We start from the raw sequence: 19139 nt of genomic DNA on the forward strand, positions 1-19139 counted from the left end.
CAAGGCAAACAACAGCCAATCCCAATCCAAACAAAATTCCAAGGCCCATGCCCAAACCATAATTCAACAAAAAAGACAGAGATAACAGTCAATTTTGCAAACAATCCGGCAGCGTAGTCAGTAACGGCAAACAAGCCCTAGGCTTGGAGCTTAATCCGGTGGCCTTGGCGGAGGGCAACAGCAGGACGGAGGCAAATCCCAGTCATGGAGAATGGACTTAGATCCTCTAAGTTATCATAAGTTGAATTTTCTACTAAATGACATGTGTCATTTAAGATACATTTATGGCTTATGTTAAATCACTTCAGCTAATTTAATAAAAGTTAGAAAACTGTACTGTTTTAAGATAGAAAAGCTTTAAAATACCTTAATACAAAAATGCATCTAGCTCCTTTACCTATTTTCTACTGATATCATAGCAAATTATGCTCAAAACTTAGATTTTACAAAATTCATCTAATCAGACATTGTATATTATTAAATTAAAAACCTATTATTCAAGTCTTTTTAATCAAATCACCTTTTCATCCAAGCCAATACTATTATTTCAAAAAGGGAGTGAGGGAGCAATCTTTTTTGGGGACAAGAGGAGAGATCTTATAGGAGAGAGATGTTTACGTCTTCGTAAAGTTTTTTTTATCTAAAAATGGTAGTTTTTTTAATTTTATTAAATTAATTGATGTGGTTTAATATAGATCATAAATATATTTCACTGACACATGTCATTATATAAAAAATTCAACTTATGATGACATTCAAGTCTCGAGGAGAATACCTTGAGTAGCAGCAGAGTTTCGAAGAATCCTAAACTGAGTATGGAAGTAACACTGTTGCAAACCCTTGATAGAATTGCATTTTGGGATGAATTGGTTCTTCGGAAGATGCGGGCATTTCTTTCTTTCCAAATATGATAAACCAAGGCAGAGAAGCATAGCTTTCGCAGCAGGTTCAGAGGGGTCGATGAGGACCATTGAGTGCTGAAGACTGAGATTTTAGTCCACCCAGGGGAGAATAGCGGCGTGGATGAAACATTTTACCTTGAAGAAGCTCCAAATAGGGGCGGTGAAAGAACAAGAGAAGAACAAATGTGAATGAGATTCAGTGCTAGCCTTGCAAAGGGGACGGGAGTTGTGATGATGAGCCATGGATCTACTGTCATGAGTTGGAGTCGTTCTTGCACTGCCAACTAGAGGTTAAATTTCATTCTTGGGATTGCAGGAGACCACCATACAAGGTTGTACCATGGAACCTGAGGAGAAGAAGGAGAGAAGTAGGCCGAAGTGTGCTTGAGACTGAATTTTCCTGAAGGTGCTATGGACCATAGCAATTTATCATTCTCATTGCTGGATGGGGCTGGCAGGGGAAGCAGTTCCGAAGTCACTGAAGACAAAGACAGTGGAAAGGACCAATAATTGTTAGATATGAAGCAGCTAACTGTAGTTGCAGTGTCATATCCTGCATTAAAGAGTAATTGTGATGGAAATCTAAGGCTTAGAGGGCCCCCAGGAAGCCAATTATCAAACCAAAAGTTTGTAGATGAACCATTGCAAATCTGGTGCTTGATAATGAACCAAGTAGGATGTCTCAGCTGTAGGAGTTTCCTCCAACTCCATGAACAAGAGTAAGGGATGTCCAAAGACCACAAGTTCCTACCTTTGATGAGGTAAACCTTGCACCATTTAATCCAGATTCTGTCACTATTATCTGTCAATAAATCCCACATCTATCAATTTCTTGTATCTGAAACCCCATGTTGGAGAAAGACTCAAGAGACATATTTAATGAAACCAACATTTACCTTGGGAGGAAATCCAGAAAGGGCGAACAAAGTACACAGGAGAAAAAGAGACGAAAGTGACTTTCAGAGCTCAAATGGCAGAGAGGGCACGGATTGGGGATTTGAATGGGCATCCAAAGAGTGAATTTGTGGTTAGGTATGTTGATGGGACTCCAAACAAGGTGATGCCATTCCACTGAGGGAGAAGAAGGGGGTTCAAAACAGAAAGCATGGTATGTTGTTTCATGGAAAACTTCCCAGAATGGGAAGGAATCCAAATGATTTTGTCTCCAGAGAAAGGGTTGGAAGGATTCAGGGATGTGGTTTGATATGGTGTTTGGGAAATGCCAGATGGAGTCTGAAATGAAAGAATTGGGTGTCCCTGCCATCACCCACCATGTGTTTGATAATTGGAAAAGGCACAGCTTCTGAGTTGCAGTATCCTTCTCCAGCTCTGCATTGTTGACAAGGTAAGTTCCAACCCATTGCACCTATATTCTTAGAGAACTGTTTGTTTTTAGATTCCAACTCTGTTGAATGTTTCAATGTTTGGTAATTCAAGCCCACCCTCTGTTCTAGCTTTGCAAATGCTTCCCCAAGCAACATTAGTTCCTGTATGCTTCATTTCTGGCGATGTCCACAAGAAATTTCTGAAAATGACATTTAGTTCAGTGATTACACTCTTTGGGAGGATGAACATGCCTGCCCAGTTAATGATTATGCTGAAAAGAATAGATATGATTAGGAGATGCCTTCAGCATAAGATAAATGCCTGCATCACCAATTGAACTTGGATTGTTCTTTTTGTTTTTTTGTTTTTTGTTTTTGTTTGTTGTTTTTCAAAGTGATTCCAAAAGTGTATGTGCAAATATGAACCCTGAAAGCACATAACCTTTTCTTAATTTGTCTATACATTGCATTCACATATCAATGGAGATGAATAAAGGACAACCGTCAAAGATACTTGTGGTGGTCTGTTAAAAATATTCATGCTCAAACTTTTCTATCCGTTTCTTTTGCCAATTTTTTGAACCGGCGGCTATAAAACTGATAGGGCGGCAAAGGAATGCCTTCTTTCTTTTCTTGTTCCTCTATCCTCTGTCCTTCCCAGCTGTCGGTTTATCAAAACTCTTTTCTTGTTAATTCCTCCGTTCATTGTCTTTACCAGTTTAATTTATTAAAACTCTCTTAAACAACATAGTTATTGTAGTTCCTTTTTTTTTGGGTATAAGAAGAATCCTAAAGACTTCGTTTGGCATTCATTAAGAAAAGGGACTTTGTTAGGCCATGGCTATGGCAAAGTCAATCTTTTACAATGTATCAGTGCTTTTCATGCTTTTGTGTTTTGGTGTTATTGAAGCAGCTCCTGAAGGTGCTCTGATTACAACCCTTCCAGGGTCAGTAAACATTAATTGATTCATTTGATAAATTATAATTTTCTCTAACTAATTATGTATTAAAATAAATTATGTGTTTAGTGAAGATAATTTTTGAATGAAACAGTGGCAATTGGTAGAATTACATTATAATTGGATTGAGTATGGGTGTAAAAGTCAACAGATTGAATTAATAAAATTTAGCAATCTCAAATTAGTGAAAATTAGTCATAATGGTAAAATTCTCTTAAAAACAAATCAGACAAACTTTCAATCTCTACTTAACTTCCAATGTCTACTTAACGAGCCAATTTTCAATCTCTACCTAACGAGTTTTCAGTTTTTTCAGTGAATAGTGAAATGGAAGATCACCACTGTGAAGAAGATGTTAGAGTTGGTAAAATTTTAAAATATATTTTAGATTTAGTTTCCTCCCATACATCAACAAATTTATTTTAAAATTTTATCATTAGGGATATTTACAAATCTTCGACTTTCAACCTCAAAATAGGATACTCCATCAAAACTGTTGAACAAACTATTTCTCTCAAAAACCCTTTTGAAGTCATCCAACTTTTGCAAAAAAGAGCCATAGTAGAACACAAAAAGAAGTACAAATTCCTACATATAGGGCTTGTCCAAGTTGCAGTTAAACCTCTTACCTCAAGGGGACTTAACACTGCTATCATGTTTACTCTAAGGGATTGTAGGCATCTCGATTTTGAAACCTCTTTATTAGGAGTTTGCCAAACTAGTCTTTTTGATGGCCCACAATACTTCAATTGTTTTCCAAATTATTCAGTAGCTCTCGATGATCCAACAATCCTTCATACTTTAACCCTCAATGTCTTAAGTAGTGGTTATAAAATGATGGATGGAGCCATACCCTTCAATGTTGTCTATAGAATCCACTACAAAGTCTATACAACCCAAGTCAGCCCCCATGCTCTTCGTGAGTCTCCCAAAGGAGAAACCCTTCTTCTTCATGCTAGTGACGAAAATTCACAAACTTATGTTCTAAAAACCATCACTTGGAATGAAGTCACCTTTCCGGGAGAGTGGACTCTCGAGCATGCAGCTCCTCCTTCAAAGATCGAGAATAAAAGGTTGGAAAAAATATCTCAATTTTCTGATGGCACGGTAAAGGTTAGATTTAATTCTAACAGGCCCAATAGACTTTCTATCCAAGAAATAGAAAGACCTAGATCCTCTTTTTCTCATACTACTCATACAAACTATTCAAAAGCCCCTTCCTGAAAATCATTTTCAGGAACGCCTACAAGGTATCCAAACCTCGTTGGTGTCAAAAACAAAGAAGTTGCTAACCCAGTTTACCAGGACAATGTTAGCATACAAACTGAGGAAGAAGACATCCATCCTCTTTGCAGCACTCCTTTACCTACCCAAATTAGTTCTCAAAACAAAGGTCTGCAAAACCCTCCCCTAAACGAAGATCATCAAGATTCCCCTCCATCCCCAAATGGTTCTCAATTTGAAAATCCTGATCATCAGGTTTATCAGCTCTACATGATAGGAAAGGTTTATGAGATCGATAAAGACTTCTTACACAAAGATTTCTACTCTGCGATCAATGATTCCAAAAGACAATGGTATTTCCAAACCTTTTCTGCTCAAAAAACCATCCTTATTAGAGAAGAGTGGTATGCTTTCTGCATACAACACAAGTTCTCAGCCCCTTTCTTCACATGGTTTGAAAATTATTGTCTCGACAACAATATTGATTTTCCTTTCTCCACAATCAAATCCTTAAATGTCACAACCAAATCCACCATTACCTGGCAAACATCACGTGGTGAGGCTCTTGAAGCCATCCATCCCCCAGCCGAGGCAATCGAATTCAAGACAAAGGCGTCAGGAACAGTCACACTTACTGCTTCTCCTTTCAAGACAAAGGCAGTCGCCAACAACAATACCACATCCACGACCCGTGATGTCCGAAGCATCATGGAACAAAATAACTACATAAACCAACACCTCCAGACACTTGGCGATCAGCTTTCTCGTGTGGAAACCTTGCTTCAGAAAAAACAAATTATCCCCATTCAATCTGATAATGCTCCCCTTTTCATACCCCATGAAATCCCCTTACACTTGTCTAAACAACTATCAAAACGTAGTGCCATTGAAGAAGCACAGGACAGGATTAAGCGTATCGAATCCCTTATGACCTCCACAACTACGATTCCTGATAAGCCTGAAAGACTTCTTAGAGCCATCAATACTCTTGACCAAGAAATTGGTACCGATACTGAAATTGATGAAATTACTGAGGTCTTCCATAACCAACACGTCAATACTTTAAAACCAAGTTCTTCTCAAAACTACTATCCCAGGCCAACTTTCCCTGACCTCCAGATCAAAGAACGAGGCCAGTTTTCCCAAGCTGCTTATCATGGTGATACCATTTATGAATGGAACATAGATGGCAAAACTGAGTATCACATTCTCAATACACTTCAAGAAATGACAATGGTCAGCACTGCTTAGAAAACCAAGAATGACTCTTCTGATCATGCTATAGCACAACTCCTAGTAGGAGGATTCACAGGCCAACTCAAAGGATGGTGGGACAACATCCTCACTCTAGATAAACGACAAGCCATTCTTAACTCTGTCAAAACAACTCTTGAAGGAACAATTATCAAAACAGAAGAAGGTGCAGATATAGAAGATGTAGTTGCTACTTTTATTTTCTCTATTGCCAAACAATTCTTCGGTGACCTCTCAATTGTTAGAGACAAGACCTCAGAAATTCTAGCCAACCTTCGATGTCGCAAACTTCAGGATTTCAGATGGTACAAGGATGTCTTCCTCTCAAAGGTCCTTACCAGGACTGATTGTAACCAAGCCTTTTGGAAAGAAAAGTTCATTGCTGGACTCCCTAATCTTTTTGCTGAGAGAATTTGCAAGCATTTCAGATCAAAACACAATGGCCATATTCCTTATAACTCCCTCACCTATGGTGACATCATCAGTACCATCACAGCTGAAGGAATTGCTCTCTGAACTGATTTCAAACTCCAACAGCAAATCAAGCATGAGAATGCCACTAGCAGAAAGGAATTAGGAACTTTTTGCCAACAATTCGGCTTCGAAAACCTAACCCCTCCTTCCAAACGAAAAGTCACACCCACTATCGAAAGCCTTTTCCCAAGAGATACTAAAATAGGTCACGGTATAACAAGAACAAACCCTCCTTTGCAGATAAATATCTCTCCTCTGAGAAAAATAGACAGAAAAATACCCCTCCTCCAAAACATTTTCAAAAGAAACCTACCACCTCAAAAGCAGATATAAAATGCTTCAAGCGTGGCAAGATGGGTCACTACAAACGCGATTGCAGAGCCAAACAGAAGATCAATGAGCTCGATCTCCCTGAAATCGTCAGGAGCCAACTGATGCAAATTCTTTTAAACTCTTCAGATGAAGAATCCGAACATGATATCAATGGCATTCAAGAAGATGACTATCATGCTGATACATATTATGATTCTGATTCTTCCAACCCATCTTTGGATGACCAACCTATCAAAACCAAATGCATCTGTATGATTACTAAGGATCAAGAATTCATGTTGGAACTCATTGACAAAATAGAAGATCTTGATCAGCGCAAGGAATGCTTGATTAAATTCACCAACAGTATTGGCCAAAGGAACGACAAAGCTCCCGTTGTTATACCAAATACTTACAACCTTACTAATATCTTTGAAAGATTTGGTACACAACCCTAGATGCCAATTACAATTCAAGATCTCTATAAAGAAATCAAACAAACCAAGCAACAGATTTCACTCCTAAAGCAAGAGGGCAAGGCTTTGAAAGATTCCACTGCTCATGATATTCTTACCCTCCGAAGCCAAATTCTTTTTCAACAATCCCAGATAGATGCCTTACTACCTAAGTCCTCTGCAAAACTTGAACAACAAGTTTCTGAAAATCCCCCCAAGGACAATGAGACTTACATCAACCTTCTGACCCAGATAACATTTCAGAAATGGCATGTTAATCTAAAAATTGTCATCAACAAAGACTATACCATTCATACAGTGGCTCTCATTGACTCCGGTGCTGATCTCAATTGTATCAATGAAGGACTTGTCCCTACGAAATACTTTGAGAAAACCAAAGAACGACTTCAAGGTGCTAATGGTTCACGACTCACTGTTCAGCACAAGTTAACCAAAGCCCATGTTTGTAATCAGGGTCTTTGTATTAAAACACCTTTCATCCTTGTTAAAGACCTCAATACCCCTTTTATTTTGGGAACTCCATTTATTTATTTTCTTTACCCGTTCAAAGTTGATAGCCAAGGCATTTCAACAAGTCTAGTTGGACAAGAAATTTGCTTTCCTTTTGCTCATCCTATAGACACCAAGGATCTCAATACCATTAAGGATTCCTATGTTACTCAGGTCCCTGCTGTCAACAGGATTGAGAGCAAAATAAAGCATTTAGACTTTCTCAAACAATAACTAATCTTCAAACAAATTGATGAACAACTCAGTCAAAAAAAGTCTCTAAGACTCTATTCAAAGGTTCAAATTAAGACTTGAAAGTCAGGTTTGCTCTGATCTCCCAAACGCTTTTTGGCACAGAAGACAACACATTGTTGAATTACCTTATGAAAAATCTTTCAATGAAAAGGATATCCCTACCAAAGCCCGTCCTAGCCAAATGAGTCAAGAACTTCTTGATTACTGTATGAAAGAAGTACATGAATTATTGAACAAATCCCTCATCCGAAAAAGCCGTTCCCCATGGAGCTGTGCCTCTTTCTATGTCCAAAAGAATGCTGAAATAAAAAGAGGTGTTCCCAGATTAGTTATCAATTACAAGCCCCTCAATGAAGTTCTTCAGTGGATCAGGTATCCCCTGCCCAATAAAAAGGACCTAATCCAACGTCTCGTTCATGCAACTATTTTTTCAAAGTTTGATCTCAAGTCAGGATTCTGGCAAATCCAAATTGCTGAAAAAGATAGATACAAAACAGCTTTCACGGTTCCTTTTGGCCATTACGAATGGAATGTGATGCCTTTCGGATTAAAAAATGCCCCTTCAGAATTCCAAAAAATTATAAATGATATATTTATTCATCTTACGAATTTTTTAATTGTTTATATTGATGATATTCTAATATTTTCTTCTTCTATAGATGCTCATTGGAAACACTCAATACATTTGCTCAAACCATCAAGCATAATGGATTAGTCTTTTCTTTATCAAAGTTAACCTTGTTTCAGACCAAGATTAGGTTCTTAGGTTTTCAGATCCACCAAGGAACTGTCATCCCAATCAACAGATCCATCCAATTTGCTGATAAATTCCCTAATGAAATTAAAGACAAAACCCAGCTTCAAAAATTTTTAGGGTGCCTAAATTATCTTTCTGAGTTTTTCAAGGATCTTTATCTTCTTTGTGCTCCACTACGCCAAAGATTAAAAAAGTCCCCTCCCCCATGGTCCGATGAGTATACAAAAAATGTCAGAATCTTTAAAAGCAAAGCAAAAAACCTTCCTTGCCTATCTATTGCTGATCCAGAAGCCTACAAAATTGTGGAAACTGATGCCTCTGAATTAGGATATGGAGGTATCCTAAAACAAAAAATAGGTGACAAGGAACAACTAGTTCAGTTCGCCTTCGGCACATGGAACCAAGCACAACAAAATTACTCTACAGTCAAAAAGGAAATTTTATCTATAGTTTTATGCATTTCAAAATTTCAAAGTGATTTACTAAATCAAAAATTTTTAGTTCGTGTTAATTATCAATCTGCAAAAACTGTTTTAAAGAAAGATGTTCATAACATACCCTCAAAACAAATTTTTACCCGATGGCAAGCTATTCTTTCTGTATTTGACTTTGATATTGAATATATAAAAGGAGAAAACAATTCTCTTCCTGATTTTCTCACCAGGGAATTTTTGCAGGGAAAAGCAGGAGCTTAAGGGCGGTTACCATGCCTCCCAAGACAGGTAGAAGAGCCTCAGTTGCAAGCACAAAACCCCACAAAACAAAAGATGCATATGCACAATCATCCTTTTCTCAAACCCCTTCAAAAAAAACCTGGTATAATAAAGTCGAGGAAGATGAAGAAGCTTTGTGTGCTAGTCCATCTCCATTAATTACAAAACAGTTTTCAGTCCTAACCACAATTCCCCAACATGTCATAAACATGTCCCCAATTCATTATGACCCCATCCAAACATACTTACAATCCCAACAACCAGTTTTCCATCCCCTTCAAAAAACTTATGCTGCAATTTCTTCAGCATCAAATAAACAAATTTCCTCAAGATCTGTTTCACAGCAAGTGGTGGTCAACAATCCCACTTTCAAAAAATCTCTTTATTTTCAAAAACCAAATTCATCAACCATTTGTGTGGTTGAAAAAGAACTTTTTAACCAAAACTCAATTTTACTTTCTCAAAATCATTTTGTCAAAGGTTTTTATTATCCAACATCAGATTTTCGAAAAACACAAAATTTTTATGAGTTTATTTTAGTGGACACTGATTCCATCAAAATTCGAACTCATTCAAAACCAGGTGATGAGTCTTTCATTTCTCACACCACATATACCATTCAAAAAGTCCTTACTCCGGCAGCCTGGGGTAAAAACATCAATGCTCCGAGGCAATTTTCTCAGCCTCGCAACCCTCAAACTTTCAATTACTGGGACTATCAGGATGCCTGGTACAATACCTTTTATTTCCAAAATCAGGATTATAGCCATTCCTGTCTTATCCTTTTCCAAAAGAATTTCAATCTAAATGTCCCAGATGGTTCATTGACTGGTGGCATATGTTCAGTCCCTGCCAAGAAATTATTCCTGAAACGGTGTCCAAGGGATTTTCAATTTTCAATTAAAAATTCCAAGCTCCTCTTGAGCTTTCCGAATTTCCCAAATCATTCTTATTTTTTACAAATTTTGCATTGTCATGGATAGTTCTATGGCAATTCCAAATCCTCAAAACCCTTTCTAATCTTCCTCTTCTAGGAAGGATTTTCAAAGTCAAATGGTGGGACCAATTCTCTATCAAAGATGTTATTCCAGAAGCAATTTCAGAATGGTTCTCAAAGCACCCTGCAATATCATGTTCTGGCTTAGGAGAGTCTTCGGCTTTCCTCCTATCCAAAAGCCAGGCCCAAGTAAAGCTTTCTTCAGCAAAATCCCAAGATGAGTATGAAGCCTTCCTCATGTAAGCTTTAGCCCAAGTCAATCCCATAGCCTTCTCAAAAATGGGCTTCAACAGAAGTGAAGGCTCAGGTTCTTTCCATGGTTCCCAAACAGATCTGGCCCAACCCAATGAAGATGACTGTTTTGGTACTTTTACCCAACAGCTCCAGTAAACAATATTCTCAAAAATCATTCATTTCAAAAAAAAAAAAAAAAAAAAAAAAAGAAGAAGAAATGAGGCAAAATCTACAGTTTAAAATTTTATTCAACATTTCTCCATTTTCAGGCTTTTAGCACCTTTCGGTGCTCATGACAGACAAGCATTTCAAAAAAGGAATCCAAGGCAAGTCAATGGCCATCACCTCAATTCAGCCTTTCAGGCTTTACACATGGCCTCTAGCATCATTCAGAAGACATCACCTCAAATCAGCCTTTCAGGCTTTGCACATGGCCTCCTGCTGCATCCTTATCACCAAGGAATCCAAAGCTCCCCAAGGCTCCTTCGAGGCCCTATAAATAACGGCTCCTCAAGACATTGAAGCGGGGCTCATTTCAAGTTTAGTTCTTAGTTTCCATTTCAAAAGTTCTCAATTCAAATTGTAATTTTTAAGTTTAAGTTTTTAGTTTCACTTCATCTAAGGAACTCGGCTCAGAACAAAAGTGTAGTATTCAAAGATCAAAGTTGTAAGTTCCATGTTTTAATCAAAAGTTCTTTCAAAGTTATTCATGTTCTGTTGTTTATTATTATCTTACATATTTCCATATTTTATTTCATTATTTTGTTGATTATTTAACCTTTTCAATATTCTGTTTCTCAAATAGTTCATTATCCGTTATTTATCCTGGGTGCTTATATCAATAAGAGTTTAGGAAATGAAAGAATAGAAAAGTATTTCATATAATGTTAATGATCATTCTAATGGTATGTTTTTCTTTTTTATATTCATAAAGGTATGATGGTTAACATCATAAATAAACCATGTCATTTACATTTCAGATGCTTAATAAATCATGTCATTTACATTTCATGAGCCATTCGCTTTATCGACTACAAATACAAAAACCTTAATGAATTGTTTTGTTCTTCTGAATATTATGAAAAAAAAAAAAAAAAAAATTCATGTCTATTTTCATTTTGCAGCAATTTAACAAGAACATAAAACAAGCAAGGAAAGGTAGTAATGCTTAACTACACCTTTTCATGCACCCCTTATGTTTTCTTTACGCGTACTACGTACATAATAAGGCAAATTGCATTAAATCTCTTTTTACGTACTTGCGGCGTTTTGCAATAGAATTGTAATATTTTTTTGACAGTTTGACTAACTGTTAAAAATAGCCCTTTCAAGTTAACGAAAATTTTATACCATTCGTCTAATCATATATAATTTTAATATAAATTATAAGAAAATACTTAGTTCTCACCGGTATTATCCTAATTTATAATATAATTTAGTAAGAGTAATCCCCTATTAGTTGGAGGAAGTTTTTTTTGACTAATAATAATAATAATAATTTAAAAGAAGAGTTTTACTACAAAACGGGAGAATTTTATGCAATTTTCCTTGCACGAGTGACAATTTTGCGCTTCCTCAAAAAAAATGATCTTATGGCATATCATTCAATTTGATCACTTCTATCACCTAAAAATATACAATTGTATGATTATATATATATATATATATATATATATATATATATATATATATTCCAAGTCAGAAACCCCAACTCTAATTCAATTATATTAGTCACTGTATCCAAATAAAGAATGCATTATTTAAAATAAAAAAATAGAGTTTTGAATGTTAAGGGCCAAAATAATAGAGTCAAAATAAAAAAAATTTAAATTAACGGAATTTTATCAAAGTCGTCCTGTACATTATCTTTTGATTCCCAAATTGTTCATCCAATTGTTATTGCAAAATGACTAACTACCCATTCACAAACTTTACTAATTGACCTGCACTTTCTTTCTCTTCATCTCTCTTTATCACTTTTAGGAATTCTTATTGTTGCCCATTGACATAGCCGAAGAAGAGAAAAATCTGATTCATTACAGTTTGTTGATTTGATGACAGTTTGTTGATTTCATTACCTTTGATCAAACTTTGTATTGTTAGCAGAGTTCCTATTTTATTATGAAAATATATTATTGTTGTGTGTCGATGTGCTGATTATAAGTCATTGCAGTTTGATGATTTCGTTAAAGTTTGTATTAGGGTAGGGCTGCAAGTTGGACAGGCCCAAACCAACCTCAATCTGAAGTTGGGTTAGGTTAGGCTGGCCTGATGTCAAACAAAGATGAGCTCTGTTAGTAACCCGAACCCGATTGTTTTTTGGGCCAGATGGGTTGACCCGTTCAACCTTTTTTTTTTCTTTTTTTTTTTTCGTCGTCTTCTTATTACGCAGAAATATGTAAATTTATTTGTTTCTTTTTCCGGTTTGAACTATCTATTATTTAGAGAAAATTTTAAGAACAATGCTTGCCTTAGGCCTCATAAGAAGGAACCTCCTTCTTATGATGAGATGGCCCAATAAAATATCAACATGTGTTAAAGTTTTTTTAAAAAAAGAAAAGAAAATGATGACTACAGGGAATAAAAACTGATCGTTCCCTCTTTTTCTCTCACGTAGCGGCATATATTACTTCTGTGTTTTGAATCTAAAATTAAACAATGTTTTTCGCTTTAGTGAATCGGACCATGTGAGTTGTGAGTTGAATTGATCAATGGCAACATCTTCATCTCAGGACAAGTAGTTCACCATTCCATCGCTGATAGCCTTCGAGTCCGTACTCCTCTGCATCAATGTCGTCCTTTATGGACAATGGTGGTGGTGGGCTAATGTATCGCTCATGTTCATTTTTGGTGGTGTCATTTTACGACTCCGGTAATGGGTTCAACTCCAGATCCATGACATCGAGTTAGTATTTGGAACGATACTATGGAGTTCGTATGCCAGTGGCTTTCCTGTCTTAGGAGGAGCCGATTAAATAGCCTATGGATACTTCTTGAAGTTTTTATTGCCTGTAGTCATCATTTGTTTTTTTCTTTTAAAATTTAAACACATGTTGATATTTTATTGGACCATCTCATAAGGACGTTCCTTCTTATGTGGTTTAAGGCAAGCATTGTTCAATTTTTAATTCATTAATATTCTTTTTTTATTTTTTGAAAGGGTTATTAATTTTTATGTACTTCCAAACTCTAATTTTATTTTTATTAATACAAAAAAAATAAAATTGACCTTATTTTATTGTAAATATAAAAATAAAAAACTTTTTCTTTGTTATATATATATAACTATATGGGGTCCACAATGGATACCTTTGGCTTGGGGAGCAAGATCACACTTATGACTTATATTGGAAGCTTCATTTTCAAGCCTATAAATAACATGTATATACTGCTGATCTGCGAACTACCATAAGAAGCACTGAAAATAAATGAGAATATATATTACTCTTTAATCTCTATTTCTCTCACTATATATATATATGTGTGTGTGTGTGTGCTATTACACTGCATATAACATATAAATTATGACACGTTATCAGTACGAGCTTTAGCCATCTGAAATTTGAAGAAGAAGCTTTCTCTCCCTCAACTATATATCTCTTTTGTGATATTAGTTTCGATAGATTGTTGGGTTTATTTACTTTATCGAAGAAAATTGTATTTCTGACTCCAAATGGTAAGAAAATTTTAATTATTGATTATTATTCATGGAATAAATTTGTTCACTTAAGTGATATATGTGCTCACACTATGGTCGGTTCTACCGCCTTTATTATTTAATGATCTACTAACTATGGTCGGTTTTACCGCCTTTATTATTTAATGATGGTCGGTTCTACCGCCTTTATTATTTAATGATCTACTAACTATGGTCGGTTCTACCGCCTTTATTATCTACTAACTATGGTCGGTTCTACCGCCCCTATTATCTACTAATTATGATCGATTTTCCTTTATTATTTAATAATTTATGGCCGGTTTTACCACCTTTATTGTTTAATAATTTATTCACTATGGCTGGTTTTACCACATTTGTTGTTTAAATAGTTCATATTATGTTAATGTTTCACTAATGCCATTTTATTTATTTATATGCTATGCTAAATTGTATTTTTATCTTCTTGTCACATCTATTTATTTTGAAAATGTCAAACTTGACAAAGCTGGAATTCGTGGCCTTGGACATTTCTAGCAAAAATTATTTATCTTGGATTCTGGACGCTCAAATCCATTTAGATGCCATGGGCCTCGGAAACACGATTAAATAAGATAAAGATGCATCATTACAAGATAAAGCGGAGGCCATGATTTTCCTTCGGCACCATATTAGTGAGGAGCTAAAAACTGAATACCTCACTGAAAGAGATCCACTGAGTTTGTGGAAAAATTTGAAAAAAATATATGATCATAAAAAAACAGTTATCCTCCCAAAGGCTCGGGCTGATTGGTAGCAATTGCGGTTACAAGATTTTAAAATTGTAGCTGAATACAATTCTGCCCAATTTAAAATCAGTTCTACACTGAAATTGTATGGTGATACCATAACTGATGAACTTTTGTTGGAAAAAACATTCACCACTTTTCACGCCTCGAATGTACTCTTACAACAATAATATCGAGAGCGTAGATTTAAGAAAGATTCATAGTTGATATCAAGTTTACTTATGGCAGAGCAAAATAACAAGCTTTTGTTAAGAAACCACCAGTCTCATCCAACTGGATCGATACCGATCCCCGAAACATAAGTTGCCTTATCCCGTCGACGTGGACGTGGTAATAAACATGATCGTGGTGGTAGAAATGGCTATAATAATGAATACAGGCATGGTAAAAATAACTACCACAATAATGAAAATGGTCGTGATAGAAATCACTCCTATTACCGTGAATGATATCAATTCTCAAAATTTCGCAATCAGAGATCCATCCCATATCCCCAAAGGAGAGATTATAATGAAATGAAACAAGTAAAAGGGAAAGATGTGGCTCAACCTCCCAAGGCACATGATAGTACTTGTTATCGGTGTGGAATGACAGGGCATTGACAAAACATTTGTTGTACACCTAAGCATCTGACTGAACTTTATCAAGTCTCAATGAAAGAAAAGGGAAACGAAAATAAATGAATTTCATTGATCATGATGAGCCAGTCGACATCAAAAATCTGGATGTATCAAATTTTTTTGAGGACCGTGATGGAAAGATAGACTACCTGATTGGTGATGAAAATATCCACACCAATTAATCCTATTTTCATTTCATGTTCTTTCTACTATGTTATCTTCAATAAGTTTTTATTTTCCTTGTATTAAAGTTTTTATTTTCTAGTTTGTATTAAAATTTCTTTCTGTTATAAATGTTTATTTTCTAATAAAGAAATTTGCATGAATAGGAATGGATCTGACTGGTTCCAAAATAAATGGTGAAGATATATGTCTTGCAGATAGTGGAAGGACACACACAATCGTTCAAGATCAAAAATATTTTTCTCACCTAACTTTGACAGACGCTTGTGTAAGTACAATATCAGGTCCCACCGACTTGATTGATGGCTCTGGACGAGCCAACTTCATTTTACCATGTGGAACAAGATTACAAATCAATGATGTCTTATATTCTACAAGATCTTGGAGAAATCTGTTGAGTTTTAAAGACTTGTGTCGTAATGGGTATCATATTGAGACTGCAAATGAAAGAAATGTGGAATATCTTTACATTACTTTCATTACCTCATGCAAGAAGCTGATATTAGAAAAACTCCCTGTTTTTTCTTCTGAGTTATACTATACAACCATTAGGACAATTGAGTCAAATGTTGTGATGCATAAAAAATCTTGTGACCTAAAACTTTTTATGCTCTGGCATGATTTACTTAGTCACCCAGGGAGAACAATGATACGTCGAATTATTGAAAATTCACATAGACACTCATTAAAGGATAAAAAAAAATCATCTATGCACTGCCTGCTCACAAAATAAGTTGATTATTAGACCATCCCCTTCAAAAGTTATTGTTGAATCTCCCCAATTTTTATAACGAATTCACGGAGATATATGTGGGCCAATTCATCCACCCCTATGGACCATTTCACCATTTTATGATCTTAATTGATGTCTCAACACGATGATCACATGTTTGTCTGCTTTCTATTCGTAATGTTGCATTTGCTAGATTTCTTACTCAAATCATCAAATTATGGGCACACTTTCCTAATTATCCAATTAAGACAATTCGTCTTGATAATACCGCTGAATTTTCTTCTCAAGCATTTGATAACTAATGCATGTCAGTTGTAATTAATGTTGAACATCCTATTGCACACACTCATATTCAAAATGGTATGGCCGAATCTTTTATTAAAAGACTTTAGTTAATTGGTCGTTCTTTACTTATGCGAACAAAATTACCTGTTTCTGCTTGGGGATGTGCCATATTATATGCTGCATCATTAATTCGTATACCACCAACTGTTTATCATAAGTACTTACCATTACAACTTATTTTTAGTCAACAACCAAATATCTCTCACATACGAGTTTTTGGTTGTGCTGTATATGTTCCACTTGCACCACCCCAACGCACTAAAATGGGTCATCAGCGTAGACTTGGAATTTATGTTGGTTTTAATTCTCCATCTATTATTAGATATATTGAACCCCTGACAAGTGATGTCTTTAAAGCATAATTTGCTGACTGTCATTTTGATCAGGCTATTTTCCCACCATTAGGGGGAGAAAAGGTACAGCAGCAACGTGATATTACTTAGAATACCATGGAATTGTCTCACTTTGATCCTCGCACAAATCAATGTGAAAGCAAAGTTCAAAGGATCATTCACTTGCAAAATGTTGCAAATCAATTACCTGATGTATTTATTGATACAAAAAAAATAATAAAATCACATATACCAGCTGCAAATATTCCAGCACGAATTGCTGTCCTTGAGGGACCTTCTGTCAGTAATGCAGCAAATGCATCTAAAACACGTCTGCATGGCAGACCAGCCGGTGCAAAAGATACTGCTCCTCATAAGAGAAAATCACAAAGAAAAATTGACACTCCTGAAGAGGCCACAAAAAAAGTAACATATATTATTGATCAATCTGGGATTATAGCCTTTGATAAGGCAGATGCTCTTGATGAGGCCCAAGTACCTAAAAATGATGAAATAATAAATATTGATGAGACAAAGGCAACTGATGATGATATGGCCCTTGATGAGGCACATGCCCTTGATGAGACAAAGGTACCTGAAAATGATGAGATCTCACTAAATTATGGAATGAGATGGAATAGAAATGAAATTATTGTCGACAACATATTCTCATATGTTGTTACTCTGGATATTGATAATGAAGATCCAAAACCTCAAAATATCGAAAAGTGTCAACGAAAAAATGATTAGCCAAAATGGAAAGAAGCGATACAATCAGAGCTAAATTCATTAGCTAAACGTGAAGTATTTGAATCTGTAGTGCAAACACCTGAGGGTGTTAATCATGTTGGGTACAAATGGGTATTTGTACGAAAGCGTAATGAGAAAAATAAAATCATGAGATACAAAGCTTGACTGGTAGCTCAAGGTTTCTCACAGAGACCTGATATTGATTATGAGGAAACATATTCCACTGTGATCGATGCACCCACATTTAGATTCATAATACATTTGGTAGTCACAGAAAGATTGTATATGTATCTAATGGACGTAGTTATAGCATATTTATATAGATCACTAAATAGTGATATTTATATGAAAATCCCAGAAGGATTTAAAATGCCTGAAACAAACCACGTAGTATGTATTTGATAAAATTACAACGATCCTTATATGGATTGAAGCAATCTGGACGAATGTGGTAGAATTGCCTTAGCGATTACTTACGCAAAGAAGGATATGTGAACAATCATCTTTGTCCATGCATTTTTATTAACAAATTAGAATTGGTTTTGTTATTGTTGCAGTATATGTTGATGATTTGAATCTTGTGGGAACATTGGACGAGATCGAAAAGACGGCCACTTATTTAAAAAAAGAATTCAAAATGAAAAATCTCGGAAAAACAAAATTATGCCTTGGGTTGCAGGTTGAACATTTTTCGAGTAGTATTCTCATCCATCAATCAACATATACAGAAAAGGTTCTGAAACGTTTTTATATGGATAAAACTCATCCATTGAGCTCTCCAATGGTTGTCCAATCAATTGATATCAAGAAAGATCTTTTTCGTCCTCGAGAGGATGATGAAGAACTCCTTGGTCCTGTAATGCCCTATCTTAGTGCGATTGGTGTTCTTTTGTATCTTACAAATTGCACAAGATCTGACATAATTTTTCCAGTCAATTTATTAGCAAGATACAGTTCTGCACTAGCCCACAAACATTGAAATGGAATCAAATACATATTGCAATATCTTCGTAGTACAATTGATATGGGATTGTTTTATTCAAAAATACCAAATTTTCAATTAATTGGATATGCAGATGCCGGCTATCTCTCTGACCCACATAAAGCTTATTCACAAACAAGATATGTGTTTACCCGTGGCAGCACTGCTATATCATGGCGATCTATGAAAACAGACAATGATTGCAACTTCTTCAAATCATTTTGAGATACTCGTAATTCATAAGGCAAACAGGGAATGCATTTGGTTGAGATCATTGATCCAACATATTCGAACAACATGTGGTCTCTCATTAACAAAAGATAGCCCAACAGTATTATATGAAGATAATGCGGCATGCATTACATAGATGAAAGAAGGGT

General features: G+C 35.7%; 1 protein-coding gene across 1 annotated transcript; it reads right to left on the bottom strand.

Annotated features, from left to right (window-relative positions):
* Positions 1–1186: 1186 nt before the first annotated feature.
* Positions 1187–1723, bottom strand: LOC132270055 (uncharacterized). The gene has a single exon (XM_059771267.1). It carries the CDS (start codon positions 1721–1723, stop codon positions 1187–1189), a length of 537 nt encoding a protein of 178 aa, XP_059627250.1.
* Between the last annotated feature and the right edge of the window lie 17416 nt (positions 1724–19139).

This window comes from Cornus florida, unplaced genomic scaffold, assembly GCF_030987335.1.
Source record: "Cornus florida cultivar Cherokee Brave unplaced genomic scaffold, ASM3098733v1 CherokeeBrave_3.0.0_Hap2_Chr08, whole genome shotgun sequence".
NCBI classification, from domain to species: domain Eukaryota; kingdom Viridiplantae; phylum Streptophyta; class Magnoliopsida; order Cornales; family Cornaceae; genus Cornus; species Cornus florida.

Excerpts from the sequence above, each read along its gene's own strand:
- LOC132270055 (XM_059771267.1), bottom strand. The coding sequence starts at position 1,723 with ATGTGGGATTTATTGACAGATAATAGTGACAGAATCTGGATTAAATGG.